The sequence below is a fragment of the Squalius cephalus genome, assembly GCF_949319135.1.
Source record: "Squalius cephalus genome assembly, chromosome: 6".
NCBI classification, from domain to species: domain Eukaryota; kingdom Metazoa; phylum Chordata; class Actinopteri; order Cypriniformes; family Leuciscidae; genus Squalius; species Squalius cephalus.
The window spans coordinates 43043437-43061666 of NC_137127.1; the positions used below are offsets into that span (position 1 = coordinate 43043437).

The following is an 18230-nucleotide window of genomic DNA, read 5'->3' on the forward strand; positions in this document are numbered from 1 at the left end:
GATCTGTTTTGTTTTATAAAAGATTTTTTTAACAAAAAGAACTGCACTGAAAAAGCATAACTTTTGAATAAGTAGAAAACAAGAACAAACAAATTGCCCCAACTAACAGGGCTGAGAACATGCAAAGCTCAAAATAAAATGAATGGAAAATAAAACAACTCATATAGGCTAGTATTTAACTTTACCTCCTTAGGCTGACATTTAACATTTTCTGCTTTTCATTGACACTTTGCTATAGGGGAAAAAAATAAACGTAAACGTTTCAAAGCCTGTTTGGTATGGTTTCTGTGGAAAGAGTCTTACGAATCTTGAAATTTTGGGAAAGGGGGCATACTAGCAGACAGAAAGGCTGCAGTCTTGTGCACACATATGCTGTACAGTTGCTCGGTGACAGGCCAGATAAACAGTGAGTCACAGAGATCCCAGCCAAAACCCCATACCACCATTTTCCATCCTCCAGTACAACCACCCGTTCCTCTCTTCGCTTATACTTTCCAGCTCTGCATCATTCCAGAGACTCTGTTATAACTTTTCACACATCTTGCTCAATGCCTGTGTTTTTCCTCTTCCCTCATGCAATCCCACAGCCTGTGAGAGCATTGTATGTGTGTAACCCTTCAGGTTTATAAAGAAAGAGAGGAAGGGTATCTCCCCGTTTCCACAATTTCGCCATGGAAAGATACACAAATGAGAAACAGAGGCAATCCACCCCTGGCTCCAATTGCTAGCTGGTTTACATTGTGACTCAGTGGTGAAGAATGTGGTGGGATGGGCTTGAAGGAGTTATTAATATCTCTTTTCCTCGGGTCCGTTAGATTTTCTAAAGTCCAGGACTTCGACACAGTCTCTTTATGGAAGACGTTAACATCCCCCTATTTGGACTTTTCTTCAGGCCTGAATCCTGCAAGTTTCTCTGTGTGTGTGGTGACAGAGTTACAGAGGCTGTGTGAACATGCAGACATTTGAGATCCACCTCATAAATTGAGCAAGTGAACACAAATCATTATAATCATCTGCAGCTTATACTGAAGCTCCTAACAAATTCCTTAAACAAAACCGGGTGTTTCAAGTATTTGAGGGTAAAAGAATACGCAAATATATTGCCCATTAAACAGAGAAAGAACATATTTTAGTCAGTGTGTCAGCATAACAATATTCCCTTGGCATGTACAAGGGATACAATGGCATGTCATTTTCCATAAGTCTCTTACCAAGCGTTTAAATGTGTTCACAAACATGCAAACTATAACATTGTATAAGGGATAATTCACCCATAAATGAAAATGTTGTTATCATTTACTCACCCTTATGTTGTTCCAAATCTGTATGAGATTCTTTCTTAGGTTGAACACAAAAGAAGATATTTTAAAGAATGTTTGTAACCAGACAGTTGACGGTAGCCATTGACTTCCTTTTCAATTGGGTGCCTTCAACTTGTGCTGTCTGGTTACCAACATTTTTTTAAATATCTTCTTTTGTGCTCAACAGAAGAAAGAAACTCATACAGGTTTGGAACAACATGGGGTGAGTAGACTAAATGATGACAGAAATTTCATTTTTTTGGGTGAAATATCCCTTTAAGAGGGAAAAAAGTGTTACATAAAGTCATCAAACACGTGGCAGTCTTGACTACATAGCAACCACACAGGCAAGAAAACACGCACAATATTTGTCCATGTCTTGGACACCGCCTCCGCGCCGGGATTCCCTCACAGACCAGCACACGGGGGTCGTATATACGTCACCATGCCTACATGGGGAATTCCTCACAAAGATGCCCAGCAAACTGCATGATAGCTGGGCCAGTGTCATTTCACATTATCAGAGTGCGTCCTCTGGTGGACTTTTACAGAGACCGCACTGTTTTAAGTGTTTGACTCGTAGACTGTAAAAAGAAGAAGGAATCCTGGAGCTCGGAATATCAAGCAGACATTTTGTTTAATTTTTTTTAACACATTTGCTATGTTTATAATTTTAAACGTATTGTAGTGGTTAGTTTATAAGAATCTTTCATTAAGTGCCAAAGAGCGCAGAATTATTATTATTTATTTTTTTAATTTTTTTTAGAAAGCCATATTAAATATATTTGTGCTCATTTTTGAACTTTGAATAAAATTGTACACAAAATGTATTGGAAATAAATAAATTAATATTATATTAGGGTACTTAAAAAAAAAAGAAAAAAAGAGCCCAATTTAACTTTTATTTTGAAATGAAACAGTAGAAGGACATGTTGGAAGTTTCCGCAGGGATGTGTTGATGTGGCTGGATTCCATAGTCTGCCGCTAAAGTTGATCTGTAAACAATATTCATGGATAACTCCGGTAAAGAAAAAGAGGCCATGGCTCTCATGGCAGAAGCCGAAAAGAAAGTGAAATCCTCGCAGTCGTTCTTCGGCTCTCTGTTTGGGTATGTTTTCTAACTTTTAACACACTGCTGATAGGCAAACCGGGGTAAACAGACAGTTAGCATGCTAGCAAGTTAGCTGTCAAACACTAACTTTATATAAGTAATTATCAGAGTGAAAAGAAGAAGAAAAAAACTCCAAACATAAAATCTTGTGGCTCTATATCGCAAAGTTTGAGGTCTAGTCTTGTGATCTGGCGCTAAATGATAAAATAGTCTAGTCAGGCGACGAGAAATCAAGTCAGCTGACACCCTCTTCAGCCAGTTACAACATCACTCAGCGTGTCTGATCACATGAACTCAGAGAACCCTCAAAACCCTCATAGATGAAAATGTAATTCACATTAATTTTATGGTAAATAAAAAAAACTTAATACGTGTCCTTAATGACAACATTTACTGAACCGAAACAACTTCGGCTTACTTGACTACCTACACACACACACATACATTCATATATATGTGTGTGTGTGTGTGTATATATATATATATATATATATATATATTATTAGAAATATCATGTTAAAACTGTTACAGGAGGCTTATATTAACAACGTTTATTTATAGCCTTACATCTCACAATCAACATTGCAATTGCACAATTTCAATTAAAGCTAACTTACAGAGCTTTATTTCTTATTTCACGAGTATGAGCTCCATATTCTCACTATATCATACTATATGGGCAATAAAAGCCTCAAATATATAACTTTTTTTAGTTTGGTTTAAAGGTTCATAAGGTTCATTCCATTTTAAAAAAATATATCCACATTCCTATCAACAAAATATATGTACTAATCAACATTAATTTTATGGTAACAAAAAAAATTTGCTTAATAATGTGTCCCTCATGACAATTGTTATATTACATATATTTTTCGAGCTCTTTCGTATGTATATCGTGGCCACAAATTAACAATTTGTTCTTCACCGATACGTCAACGCGTTCTACTAATTTGTTCATTCACTCATTTAAAGTAAATTGTGCGCACAATATAATAATTTGTTCCCTCGATTTAATAAAACAAGAGAACAAATTCTTGGTGGCCATAATATATATATATATATATACAGAGTTGTAATCAAACTTATTCAACCCCCATTGCAAATCAGGTTTATTTGCAAAATGTACAGACTTTCAGCTGTTTGCAATGAACAAATCAAACAGAAGTAATTGAAATAGTTCAACAAGTGGTTTCCCTAAATTCAACTGAAAATGCAACTTTTAATGACTTCTGCAGTCTCAAAATTATTTAACCTCTTCATGGCAAGCATCTTTAGTAGATAGTAGAACACCCTTCTGCTGTTATGACCTTCTGCAAACGAGATGTATAACCAGACACCAGCTTCTGGCAGCGTTTCTGAGGAATCTGAGCCCGTTCCTCTTGAGCAATGGCCTCCAGTTCAGTAATACTCATGAGATTAGTCAGGTGACTTTGATGGCCACTGTAGAATCTTCCAGGACGACTTCTGCAACCAAGCCTTGGCGGAATTTGAGGTATGATTGGGATCATTGTCCTGCTGGAAGGTCCAACCATGCTCAAGCTTCAGCTTCCTCACTGACGGCATGACGTTTTCTCCTAGGATTTCCTGATATACAAAAATTAATCCATCATGCCTTCCACACGCTGGAGGTTTTCAGCATATGCTTCATTCTTCTTCCTCCAGACATACCACTGATCCACAGGGCCGAAAAGTTCCAGTTTTGTTTTATTGCTCCACAGAACAGAATCCCTAAACTTATGTGGCTTATTTATATGATTTTGAGCAAATTGGAGCTGACTTTTCTCGTGCTTTTGGGTCAGAAGTGGTGTACGTCTTGAAGTCCGGCATGCGTTTAGTACGTGCCTTACTGTGCAGCTGAAACCTCAGTGCCTGTTGCCACCAAGTCTTGCTGGAGGTCTTATGTCTTTCGAGGGTTTTTCTGAACCTGCCTTCTCAGAAATTTGGTTGCAGCCGTTGATCGCTTCCTTTTTCTGCCCCGTCCAGGAAGTGTAACCACTGTTCGTTTAACTTTGAACTTGCGAACTATGCTTCCAACGGTGTCTCTAGAAACATTTAGTGCCTTCGCTATCTTTTTGTATCCTGTTCCTTGTTTGTAAAGGGTGATGATATCTTCTCTTAACTTTTTGGACCATTCTTTTGACTATTTATAATAGGAATGCACTAAAATAAAAATTCTGGGCTGAAAATGAAACCGAAACTTCTGGATACATTTGTCCGAAAACCGAAACTGAAAATGACTGAAATAACCGCAAGCACCCTTCTGAAACCTAAAATGACAAATAGGACACCCTTCAGTCTCATGGACTTAACGGGCACGCAGCAGTGATTGTAAGTCCACAAGACTGAAAGTGCATATGAGGTGTGCTCTTTGTGACAGGGCCTGAGCAGTTGCTTTGAAGTTGTGCGTCTTCAGAAGCGGAGCCGTTTGCAAAGTTACAAAACATGTTAATAGATAATTCCTGATTGCTGAACACACGGCATATTTTTGGCTAAAATTTTCGGCCTTTTTTCTCTTTCTAACAAAAAACGAAAATAATAATATTATAATTTTCGGTGCATCCCTAATTTCTAACATGCAGTCAAACGTGACACTCAACAAACTTAGCCAGTTCAGATATTTCATGTGTTCTAGCTCAAGCAAACCTGGTGCAACTAATGAAGCCCTTGATTTGCATCAGGTGTGCTTGAGACAAATATTTTGCAGATTATATACATATAGTATGTACAATATAAATATGTCCGCATGCCATGTGTGGAGCTCTGTAGTTTATGATTTGTTATAATTTATGACTTATTTAATTGAAATCATCATTATAATATTCGTTATATTTTCACCAGGGGCTCTTCAAAGATGGAGGATGCTTGTGACTTGTATGGAAGAGCTGCAAATATGTTCAAGATGGCCAAGAACTGGAGTGGTAAAGACATTACAATTAGCTTCAGCATAAATAACATATTAACATATCTACTTTTGTCATTTTGTCCTCTTCATTTACATGTGTGAATGGGACAACAATGAGGAAGAAGTTTGTGTGTTAAAGCATACAGTCTATTTATGTCTATTTAATGTTTGCATTTTGTTGTGTAAATGTGTTTGTTAGCTGCAGGAAATGCTTTCTCGCAGGCGGCCCTCCTACACCTGCAGATGCAGAGTAAACATGACGCAGCCACAAACTTCATTGATGCCGGAAATGCCTTCAAAAAATCCGACCCTCAAGGTATTTATTTAAATGTCACTTTACATTTCTCAACATCCAGCTACTATTAACAAATATGCTTTGGGTCTCATTCACTAACCGCGCACACACATAAAGTTGTGTGTGAAATCAGTGTACAAAGATTTTCACAATCATGATTCATCAATAACTTTTGCACTAACATTCATTCAGAATTTGAAGCAAAAATATAGTAAAAACAGTAATATTGTGAAATATTATTGCATATTAAAACAATTTTCAAATGTAATTGTTCAAGTTTTTGCTTCTTATTATTTTTGTGGAATCTGTGATACACTCCCATTCAGAAAGAAATACTTTTATTCAGCAAGGACACATTAAATTGATCAAAAGTGACACAAAAGACATTTGGAAAGTTACTATAGATTTCTATTTCAAATAAATGCTGTTCTAGTGAACTTTCTATTCATCAATAAATCCAGAAAAAAATGTATCAGTCTGCACAAAAATATTAAGCAGCAATAAAAGTTTTCAACATTGATAATAATAAGAACCACTATTAATAGAGCACCGATAAAGCAGCAAATCAACATATTAGAATGATTTCTGAAGGATCATGTGACACTAAAGACTGGAGTAATAGCTTTTGAAAACTGTATATAATAATGTATATAATATTTTACAGAATTACTGTGTTTTTGATCAAATAAATCCAGCCTTTGTAACATGAGAGACTTCTTTCCAAAGCCTTTTAAGCGCATCTTTAGAGAGTGTCATATGTTTGTTATGAGGGACAAAAGGTGAGTTTGCACAGAAAGCCCTTATATGGGCGTTTTAATCAAATGACTTACCTAACGCACGCGGTCGCTCATTTAGAATACTACAAATACATTCATGTTAAAATGAGGTAAAAAATAATTCATATGCATTGTGACTTAGTATAACAAGTTCTCCTGTGTGTACAAATATGAATAATTAACACATTTATTAGTGAATGAGACCCATTGTTTTTTTTTTGTGCACCAACAAAACCAAAAAAAAAGGGTTCTTATTACTTTTGAGTTAATAGTTATCTAGCAATCTGCAGTTCATTGAAAATGATTATGGTTCAGTCAGATGTCTGTCATTCTCTCCACAGAGGCCATAAACTGCCTGAACAGGGCCATTGAGATCTATACAGACATGGTAAGAGTCTTTCTTACATCTGTGGAGGCTGTAGACAGTGTTTCAGAAACAAATAGAGCTGCTTTTGTGGCACAGAATCATTTTGACTCTTTTCAACTGTTTATCTTTTTGCAGTGAAAACTTGTTTTAGAAATTATTCAACATATCCAAACCATTTGTTTATAAAACATATTGCAAGTTACTTAATACACCACTGGAGGGCACTGCAACCCAATGCATGTGTTTTAGTGTGCAGAGACCTGAGTTCTAATTCCCACACAAGATTTAAGCCTAGTCTCAGACTAAAATGCATGTTTGTGCTGTTTTAACTGAAATCAATTTTCACTGGCAAATCTTAAAATGGCAGTCCCATTGTTTTATCTCAAGAGTCACACCAGTCATGTTTTTTTCTAAGGCACGTTTATAAAAGCTACTTAAATATCCTAATTAAACCAAGGCTTAATCCAAGCCCTGTCTGTGAAAACAGGCCTAAATGTCAAGTTATTAATCACAATTAAAAAAATGACAATATGACCTGTAATTCCTGATGAAACCACGGTCTCAAACTTTTAACTTGTGAATATCCTGAGCAGATGGAAATATGCTCCTGAAATTTAATCTGTGCAACCTAAAAATATATTTGGGAGCATTTGAGCAAGTGCAAATAATGGTTGTGGTGAGACAGGTTTTCATTTCTGTACAAAACGTTCACAAATTACTGTACAGTGTGTACCTTATGTGCGCTGATATGCGGTGGCCGGACCATCATTCTATCCAACGTTACATAACCAATCAAACTTCATCCTTACGTTCTTAACTTTAAAGCAGATTTTAGATTGGTTAATATTAGCTGTCAATCACTCCTATTATGTATGGGAATCTTAAGGTTGTCAAATGCCATGCGACTCCCCAAAACTTGATGGTATTTATGAATTCGTTTTTAAGATATTTGTAAAACTTAAGTTTTGATATTTTGAAATTAGATTAGATTAGATTTGAAATGAGATATTTTGCTTGCAGAAATTTTTTTTATCAGTATAATCTGATATTTTCGAATGGCTTTCAATGGAGGAAATAGTTCCCCCCCCCCCCCCAATGTGATGGTGTAGTTTTTCGTCTCAAACTGACCATCTGAACTCGCGAAAGACATTTAAGCTGTTTTTCTCCTGTGAAGTCATTTTCTCTGCTGCGTGTTTCCTCTTGCCTGGGAGGAATGAACCCGCATCACAAGTGATTGTTTTGTGTTTCTCATCTTGTAGGGTCGTTTTACAATCGCAGCGAAACACCACGTCACCATCGCTGAAATTTATGAGACTGAACTGGTTGATATTGACAAGGTCAGACTTTTTTTGTCACAATAATAGATCATTTTCTTTTGTAAACCATATATAATCCATCAAGTTTATCCAAAATCTGAAAGGAAAATGTATTCACCTTATTCAGTGGTTGTTGTACTTTATGACCTTTTCTCAGGCCATAGCTCACTACGAACAGGCAGCAGACTATTATAAAGGCGAGGAGTCCACAAGGTACGTCAGTTTTGAAGCTTTTTTTTCCCTGCTGTTGCTCAATACTTATAGGTCTTCAGTGACGATGTTGAGAAGACCAGTACAATGGGTTATCTGTAACTTTAGATGTTCTCCAGGAAATAATTTAGATTACTCATTAAAAGACGTAATGAATCACAAGCATGTTTGCTGAAGCAGACCTTTGCCCCTTTCACACATTTACAGTACTATTCGAGATATATGGCCTTGTATGCAATATATGACACATGACACTATTATTCATTAGGTCATGGCCTTTTTGGGGGATTTTTCCCGTAATTGTAACAGAGTCTTACTCTAGGACTGTGGAATAGTTTCTAATCTGTTCACTTTGTCTCTGATGCCAAAGTTCAGCCAACAAGTGCTTACTCAAAGTTGCCACCTACGCCGCTCAACTGGAGCAGTACCCTAAAGCCATTGAGATCTATGAACAGGTAAACAAACATATGACAGCCTTGGTTTCAGTGCACTTGATCTCATTGGAGGTCCCATATAAGGGTCATCAAAGTTTAGCCATAAATATTTCCTTGTACAAATTTGTGTTGCTAACATTGATCTGAGATACGTAAATGAAGGTAGCTGTTAAAGGGATAATTCACCCTAAAAGGAAAAGCAAGCCATCATTTGCACACCCTGGTGTTGTTCGAATGCCCTTCTTTCTTTCTTTCTTTCTTTCTTTTAACCACAAAAGGAGAATTTTTATAAAAATGTCCCGCTCACGCTCGTGCGTACAATGGCAGTGAATAGCGATTATGCTTTATCAAGCTTTAAAAAAAGATGCAAAAATATCACAGAATTATCTAGTGTGACTCGTGCTGTATATTCCAAGTGTTCTGGGGGTGTAACGATAGGGCTTGGTGAAAAACAAACCGAAATTTCAAGTATTATTTAACGAAAATCCTGACCTTGGCCGTTGGTCTTCTGTGCACGGCATGTGTTCATGAGACTCTGTTAGTGCTCATGATCACTCCCTTTCCCAAAAGAAAAGGGAAAATGGCTCATAATTTGTGGTTTGCTGATGACGTTATGCAGAGAGCTATGAGAAGGGAATATTTCCTCTTAAATATTTCTTTTTTGGCATCTTACCATGTTTTTGTATCTTTTATATACGTCTTTAACGCTCCGCTCAACGGTCGGATTAACGCTGTTAACTGTCGTAGCAATCTTTTTCCAAATGAAACATTTCCTACTACATTCTCTGCTAATTTTCCCAAGTAAAATGTCCTTGTAACTGTTATACTCCTCCAACAAACACATATTTTCCGGCATTTTTCGGGCATTATTTGGACTTAAAGGCAAGATTTATTTCGACTACCCAGACTGCACTATCAAGGCTCGAAATTGCGACCATTTTGGTTGCATATGCTCCTGAAATTTAATCTGTGCGACCTAAAAATATATTTGGGAGCATTTGTGCAAGCGCAAATAATGGTTGTGGTGAGAGCAGTTTTCATTTCTGCACAAAACGTTCACAAATTACTGTACAGTGTGTACCTTATGTGCGCTGATATGCGGTGGCCGGACCATCATTCTATCCAACGTTACATAACCAATCAAACTTCATCCTTACGTTCTTAACTTTAAAGCAGATTTTAGATTGGTTAATATTAGCTGTCAATCACTCCCACTCCCTTTCACTGCTCTCCGTTGTCACGTGACAGGGAGCTGACTACGGCGCGAAATTTAAAAGGCTGAATAAGAGAGAAGATGACATGCTGACAGATTTCTTTTGTAAGCTGTCACCTAAAGTCACAAATAATCCTGCACTGGAGTTGATGTGGTTAATGTGGATCCACCAGCTGAAAAGAGATCGTACAGCTTTTGGAGAGAGTGGCTAAAAGATTTCGAGTGGCTCCGCTATGCTGATGGACCAATGCATTGCGTTCATTGTAAAACCTGTGGGACAGACAGCACCAGTGCTACCAAGTAAAAAAGTTAATTTTGAGCTCTGTCTATGCTAAAGTACTCTGCCATGCAACTTTTACAGCTTGGTCTTTCTGTGCTAATGGTGTTTGGGAAAAACTGTGATCGCTACATCTTCTCCGCCGGCCAAAATACATTCTTCGTGGCTCCTGCCAGAATCTGCTTTCAAGCGGAGCCAGTATGAACTCAGTTTGGTCTCAAAAGCGTTTGGATCGTCGCAATTTATCTTCGCGTCATGTCTGCCCTGCTAATTTCTACTACCTCCAGAAGTCTACTCCATCCAGCTGTGGTGTCCGACTTGACACAATCCGGTTTGCACATCTGAACACTCGCTCTATAAACAACAAAGCGGCTTTACTTTGTGACATTGTTTTGGACAAAAAACTGGACTTTTTCTGCCTTCCTGGCATCAGCCAAATGACTATTTCAATCTAAATATGTGTGCTCTGCCTGGCTACACTTATCTTGACCGGCTGCGCTCCACCGGTAGAGGTGGCGCTCTTGCTGTCATTTATAGATCTGATGTTGCAGTAACTGAGGTTTCATTGCCTTGCTTTTCATTATTTGAATGCTTGGCCTTTAAGATGAATGGTCTCTCATCAGTTCTTGTGTTAAATATCTATCGTCCTCCCAAACTTAACTCTACATTTTTTTCTGAATTTACAAAGTGTTTGACACTTTTAACAGTTACTCTTTTAACTGGTTATTTAAATATTCATGTTGACAATACACAGCAAATCCCCAGTGTTAAATTAACACTCTCAGTGTTTGAGTCCACACTCAGTGTTATAAGTAACACTGAAGCAGTGTTAAAGTTAATGAGATAATTAAGTGATTAATTGAGTAATGATTGAGCATTATTGAAGACATCTGATGTTAACAAGCAGAATCACTGAAGGAGAAAACCATAATTGGTATGTTACCATTATGGTGATCAGTGTTTGCTTTAGTTGGACTGTTGACCCTTAAATCATTAACTTTAGATTTTGTTTGACTGCTGTAACTGAGTTATAACAGCCAGGTGAACAAAGAGAAAAGGTGATATGATGGTGTTGGTTGTGTTAATATAATCATTATTTCACAATCATTTAACCTGAATCACTGAACTCATATAGAGCCTAATTTCTGAGTTAGATATACTTTAATTATAGCAGCACTGTCCTTGAAAAGCATTTTTTTTTTTTTTACAATGTAATCCAAATAATTTCCTAAAAGTTGTTCACATACAAAAACATTTTTTTTTGTTTTTTTTAGACACAGACATCAAGAATCAGCCTGTGAATCTCAACAATGGTGACAATAATAAAGCATGTTGCAGTGCATTCTGGGTACCACCAATCAAAACTCATTCATGGCTCCCATCATGCATTGCTGCATGAATAAATAATGAGCTTATGTTCAGAGTTGATCTGTTTGTCACCATTGTTGAGATTCATACGCTAATTCCTGATGTCTGTGTGTGCCTAAAAAGAACACTTTTTAAGAAGTTTTTTTTTTTTTTTTTGCGTAATTGATTTGATCATTTGGATTTCATTAAAAAGTCTAAAAATGGATGCTCGACAAGGACAGTGCTGCTACAATCCATAAGGTAAACTTAACTCGGAAATTATACTCTCAATGAGCTCAGTGATTCAGGCCAACTAATGATTATGTTAAAACACAACCAACACCATCAGATCACATTTGCTCTTTGTTCATAACTGAATTACAGCAGCCAAACAAAATCTAAAGTTAAAAAAGTAAGGGTCAAGAGTCCAACTAAACAAAACATTTTTAAAATTCATTTTCTCCTTCAGTGATTCTGCTTGTTAACATCAGGTGTCTTCAATAATGCTCAATCAACACTCAATTAATCACTTAATTATCTCATTAACTTTAAAGGTTGTATCAGCGATTTCAGGCCCAAACATAAATGATCACATTCATCTAATCTTTCCTAACGATCCGCTAGCTGCCCGCCCCATAAGCAAGCCGTCAAAAAAACGCGTCTCTGTAGGCAGCCTAGAGATCTGCACACAAAATCAACTGCGCTCACCAACACTCAAAACCAAAACAAATAGTGTTCCAACCAATCAGGGATGGGTGTTGTGAGGTTTTGCGCTCGTGCACGGCTGCCTATGACGGCTGCACGCGAAAACCTCACAACACCCGCCCCTGTCGGTGATTGGTTTGAACACTATTTGTTTTGGTTTTGAGTGTTGGTGAGCGCAGTGTTTTTGTGTGCAGATCTCAGAGCCTAGGTTGCCTACAGAGACGCGTTTTTTTGATGGCATGCTTATGGGGCGGGCAGCTAGCGGATCGTTAGGAAAGATTAGATGAATGTCATCATTTATGTTTGGGCCTGAAATCGCTGATACAACCTTTAACACTGCTTCAGTGTTACTTATAAAACTCTGAGTGTAGACTCATATAAACACTGAGAGTGTTAATTTAACACTGGGGATTTTGCATGGATTGCAATAATGCTGTGTGCTTCATGGATACACTAGAATGTTTTAACTTCACTCAGCATGTTAACTTTCCGACACACAAACACAGACATATATTAGATCTGGTTTGCACTTCAGGAGTACTTATTGAACAACTTGAGTGTACTGATGTATGTATAAGGGATCACAAGCACCTCGCGTTCAATTTGACTCATCCTCCTTTGTGGACTGTGAAAGAAGTGTTATCTGTTTTAGGGAAATTAGTGATATTGAGCTTGACCTTCTTAGTCATACTATTGGTGACTTACCAGTTGCGGTCTCTATCAACCAGTATTATGCTGCTTTTACATCTATTCTGGATGAGTTTGCCCCTCTGAAAAAATGTTGTTTCTTTTAAGAGATCATTTACCTTGGTATACATCTGAGTTAGCCTACTTAAACATTTAAGGCGATACGCAGGGAGTTGGAGCGGAAATCTAAAAAATCTGGCCTAACAGTTCATAGATCGATGTTGGATCAGCATCAGATTGAGTATCATAGTGCTCTCAAAGCTGCAAAAGTGGCATATTATTCTACTATTATTAGTAGTGACATCTCTAATCCCAGAGTTCTGTTTAGAACAGTCAATAAGAGAATGCTTGTTGAGATGCATTCTCCTAATCTCTCTGGTTTCATTTTTTCAAGTTTCATTTTTTCAAGTTTCACTAAACTTTCAGTTTCAGTTTAGATTTTATGTCTAAACTTGTTTTGTCAGTTAATTCTACTACTTGCATACTTCCACTCCCTACGAAAAACTGTCTGCCTGTTATTGTACCGCTCATCACTGCTATTGTCAATGCTTCACTCAATACAGGGAATGTCTCTTCTGCTCTAAAAATGGCAGCAGTTACGCCAGTTCTTAAAAAGCCTGGGAGTGATATGATCGATATGTCGAATTATCGACCCATTTCCAATTTACTTTTCCTGGCAAAAGTGCTTGAGCGTGAGGTTGTTGACCAACTCCATACTCATCTCTGTACGAATAGCTCTGTTCTGTCTAGAACTGTGTTAAACTGGTTTAAATCTTACCTCTCAGATCGTGCCCAATTTGTCTACCTGGGTACTAACAGATCTCAGACTGTGCCTCTGTGTCAGGGTGTCCCTCAGTTTTGGGTCCTGTTTTATTTGGTGTTTATATGCTGCCTCTTGGGCTAGATCATTCAGAAGTATGGCCTGAGCTATCACTGTTATTTGGACGACACCCAGATTTATATCAGCTCTCAGCCTGATCTCTATTCTTCCTCTTCAGAACTTTCTGAATGTATTTTGGAAATGAAAGCGTGGATGAAACTCAACTTTCTAAAACTAAATTGCTCCAAAACTGAAATCCTATTAATTGGCACTCCATCTAATGTCAGTAAATGTAATGATTTTAAACTTTCAGTAGACAACACTCAATTGTCCCCTTCTGGCCAGGTGCGTAATTTGGGCGTGATTTTTGATGCTCAGCTTACTATTCATTCTCATTTTAAAAACATAACAAAGGTTGCTTTTTTCCATCTGAGGAACATTGCTCGTATTAGACCCTTTCTCTCTAGGCCTGATGCAGAGAGGCTTATCCATGCCTTCATCACGTCAAGGCTTGATTATTGCGGGTTTACCAGCAAATTCTATTAAGAGGTTGCAATGTATACAAAACTCTGCCGCACGTGTTTTGACTTGTACATCCTCAAGCCATCACATTACTCCCGTGCTCCAGCAACTAGGCTACATTGGCTTCCAGTTCAACCATGTATTGATTTTAAAAATTCTGATTTTAACCTATCAAGCAGTACACAGGTTGACTCCAGATTACATCTGTGATTTGGTTACTCTATCCATTCGCGCTCGCGCTCTCCGCTCTGCTGGCTCTCTCTCTCTGTGTCAGCCTTGTTGTAAATTAAAAACCATGGGGGGAAGGGCCTTTTCCTATAACGCGCCAGTATATACAATGGTAGTGTATATATATATATACACTACCGTTCAGAAGTTTGGGGTCAGTAAGATTTTTTTAATGTTTTTAAAAGAAGTATCTTTTGCTGCTCAAGAAACATTCATTATTATCAAAATAATAATATTTTTTACAAATTCTTTGAGTAGAAAGTTCAAAAGAACAGCATTGATTTAAAATAGAATATTTTCTAACATTATAAATGTCTTTACTGTAACTTTTGATCAGTTTAACTCATCCTTGATGAATAAAAGTATTGATTTATTTTATTTATTTCCCCCAAAAATAAAATTAATTCTTACTGACCCCAAACTTTTGAACGGTAGTGTTTAATGTTACAAAAGCTTTAGATTTCAGATAAATGCTGTTCTTCTGAACTTTCTATTCATCAAAGCATCATGAAGTGAAACCCACAAACACGTTTGTCTAGAGTGTTTACAGAGAAAACAGTGGAAAAACAGCTCAGTGGAATGCAAAAGTCTACCAAGAACTACTACTGTATGTTAGATATGTTTGCATGATGGTGACTTGAAGAAATGTTTAGCATTTTTCTTATTTTCTATTATTTCTGAGCATATATCAATCATTCTAATGATTCTTCTGCATCTTGATGTTGGTCGCTATTCACTGCCATTATATGGACCAAATATATATTTTAAAAAATTTCGCTTTTTGTGGTCTGAAAAAGAAAGAACGTGATACTGCATTAGAACGGCATCCAGGTGAGTTAATGATGACTTAATTTTCACTTTAGGGAGACATATCCCTTGAAGAGTGATCATACACATGTTTCACCAGTCACAAAAGCATCACATTTATACCACAGTCTATCACTTTTTCTAATTTTCTCAAATGAAGCCTGATCGAATCTCATGTGTGGGTTTCATTATCTAATTAACAGATCTCAAGAATGCAGTCAGTTTAACCTCAAACTCACTATTTGTAAAATGTAGATTTGGAGGAAAAAAGTTAAGCTATTTCTTTATTTCTGGTGGGTTTCCAGGTGGCAACGCATGCAATGGACAGCACTCTGTTGAAATACAGCGCAAAGGACTATTTCTTTAAGGCAGCTCTCTGCCACTTTTGTGTGGACATGCTGAATGCTAAGGTATGAAACACCCTACAATTACGCATTCCTTCAAACAAGCAATGGAAAACAGCGATGTCTTTTGCAGCTTCCTTTCATATTCCTTGTCTTTGATGCCTCCCTTGTAGCTCGCCCTCCAGAAGTATGAGGAAATGTTTCCAGCCTTTTCAGATTCACGTGAATGCAAATTGTTGAAGGTAAGGTTGGCTCTCAGCTCAGTATTTATACAAACCATTTTTGTATTCTTCCTGCTAAAGGTGGGTTTCTAGATTGGCTTGTCATGCAATGATATTTAACTAAATCTGCTGAGAGTTCAAACTATACAAACTGTAATCGCAACTGTTTTAAACCAGTATGTTTAAACGAAACTTCCTGGTGGTGTGAAAGTATTGTGAATAAACCACAATCATTCTGCCTGAAAAGCGTGTTGGGTGACATTAGCACATTGTGGTCCTGACAGTGGGATAATGCATGAATTATGTGCTTAAAATGTTCTTTGTTTTTTTAACAGAAACTTTTAGAGGCCTTTGAGGAACAGAATGTGGATTCATATACTGACGCGGTAAGATGAGCTATTAATTGCTCTTTCCATTTGGTTTCAACATATCAGTTTCACTCAAAACAAGTAAAACTACCCACCTGACACGCCGAAAGCCGTTAACAGTAGCCATGATTCCAGCCACCTATTTTTATGCAGTTTTTAAGGTATTGCGTTAAAAAAAAAATAATGGATGGAAACCCCAAGGTGTGCATAAAAAAAAAGGAGGATGGGATTGATAACTGGACTAACACTGGACTCAAATGTTGGTTTGGTCATTCTGAAATGCCTGAGCCAAAGTCTGTCACCAAAATGATTCGGTATAATGACCTCTCAAAAGTGTCACAAACACCAGGCATCCGAATGCAACATGACATGACAACGTTTACTGCGCTTTGTCATTAAAAAAGTCATTTATAATGTAAGATAAAAGATCCGCAATGGCTTCCCTGATTGCTGCAACTTCCATTTTTATTTCAGATATTTTGCGCCGGTTTGCCAGGAAGTGACTATTTTGTTTTCTCGAACACATAGAATGTAAACGGTGCTTTATACGTAAATGTTTCCAATTTTCCGCACAAGTTAAATTTGCAACGTTGGATAGAAACATAGCTAGTGACTGTCACACCAGTTAAGCTGAACAATACCAACTTTATCTTCATCAGTTTCACTGTCATTTCTCTCCATCCTTCAGGTGAAGGAGTACGACACAATCTCACGGCTGGATCAGTGGCTCACCACCATGCTGCTTCGTATCAAGAAAACCATACAAGAAGACGAAAGCGACCTTCGCTAAGATCCTCCTCCTGATCTCTGCCTCTTTCCGCTCGCTCTGCCTCGTGCCTTTAACAGCACAACTTCAGTACGATGGCTGACTATCTCTCTCTTTTACCACCAGCTCAACTGTCAGTGCCTTAATTTCCTTGCTTTACTTCAGACCTCTCTCTATGATATGCCGTGCCGCCAGACCTCAAAGAACACTAAATAAAGAGGGGCTGGTTGTTTAAATGTGATTTTGAGCGAGTGTTGCATGAGAACTGAAACCAGCCACATTTATATTATGGTGTGCTGTGCACACCAAGCTTCAGAAATGCTTTGTCATCTGGCTATTACTGAGCTCAAAAAAGCCTTAGTTCTTTCTGTTAACCTCTTTTGTGGCATACATATTTTAATTCTTAGCGGAAGTACCTTATCTTGCATCTCTGCATATTTTGCTTGCGACTAACCTTTTTAATCAAAATTTTCCAGTTTGTTTATTGTTATTATTTTGACATAAGGATAAGTAAAAGGAGGACTGATTCCACCATGTACAGGGTGATTTTATTTATTCTCTAAAAAGTGAAAGGCAAGTGCTGGCCTGTCCTGTAACGTTTAAAATATTTACTTTCATCTGTGATTAAATTGTCTCTCAGCTTAAAATCTAAATACATTGCTTCTGTAATTAATATATCTGCATGTTTTAATGCTCTGGTGTGCAAGTAAGTTTAGAGAGGTTATTTCCCCCCAAAATAACCATTTCCTCACCACACTGGAAAAATGAGAGATTCCTTAAGGTCTTAATTATAAATATATTATAAATTATAATCTTTTCATTGAAAGATGACATAAGAAGAAGAAATGATATAAACCATTTCTCTGCTTTGTTTATAATGTTAATATTTACCAGTCGCTCATAAGTGACATAAGTGATCGGCGGTCTTGTACAACGCTTCTCGAGAGACAACCGTGTGATTCACTCTTTAATTTGCATGTTGATAAATGAACGGGGAAACATATCAAACATATTTTCATATCGTGACAACTATTTTTATAAGTCAGGAACACGTTCATGCCCTCAAAATAATTTTGAAATGCTGTTGCAATTATTTGTAAATAAATAAATAAACAATAATAAAAATAATGACTTGTGAATAGTGCTATATTCTGTAATTGTACATTGCTATTCTTGTTATGGCGGGGCTTAGGAGCCGTTCCTTACACATTAC

The 18230-nt window shown here is 37.3% G+C and overlaps 1 protein-coding gene across 1 annotated transcript; it reads left to right on the top strand.

Annotated features, from left to right (window-relative positions):
- The first annotated feature begins 2219 nt into the window (after positions 1 to 2219).
- Positions 2220 to 17880, top strand: napab (N-ethylmaleimide-sensitive factor attachment protein, alpha b). The gene is made up of 11 exons (XM_079874516.1): positions 2220 to 2409; positions 5251 to 5330; positions 5514 to 5630; positions 6727 to 6773; positions 8012 to 8089; positions 8226 to 8281; positions 8649 to 8733; positions 15624 to 15728; positions 15836 to 15904; positions 16219 to 16269; positions 16940 to 17880. Exons 1-11 carry the CDS (start codon positions 2312 to 2314, stop codon positions 17039 to 17041), a joined length of 888 nt encoding a protein of 295 aa, XP_079730642.1. The 5' UTR covers positions 2220 to 2311; the 3' UTR covers positions 17042 to 17880.
- The last annotated feature ends 350 nt before the right edge of the window (positions 17881 to 18230 follow it).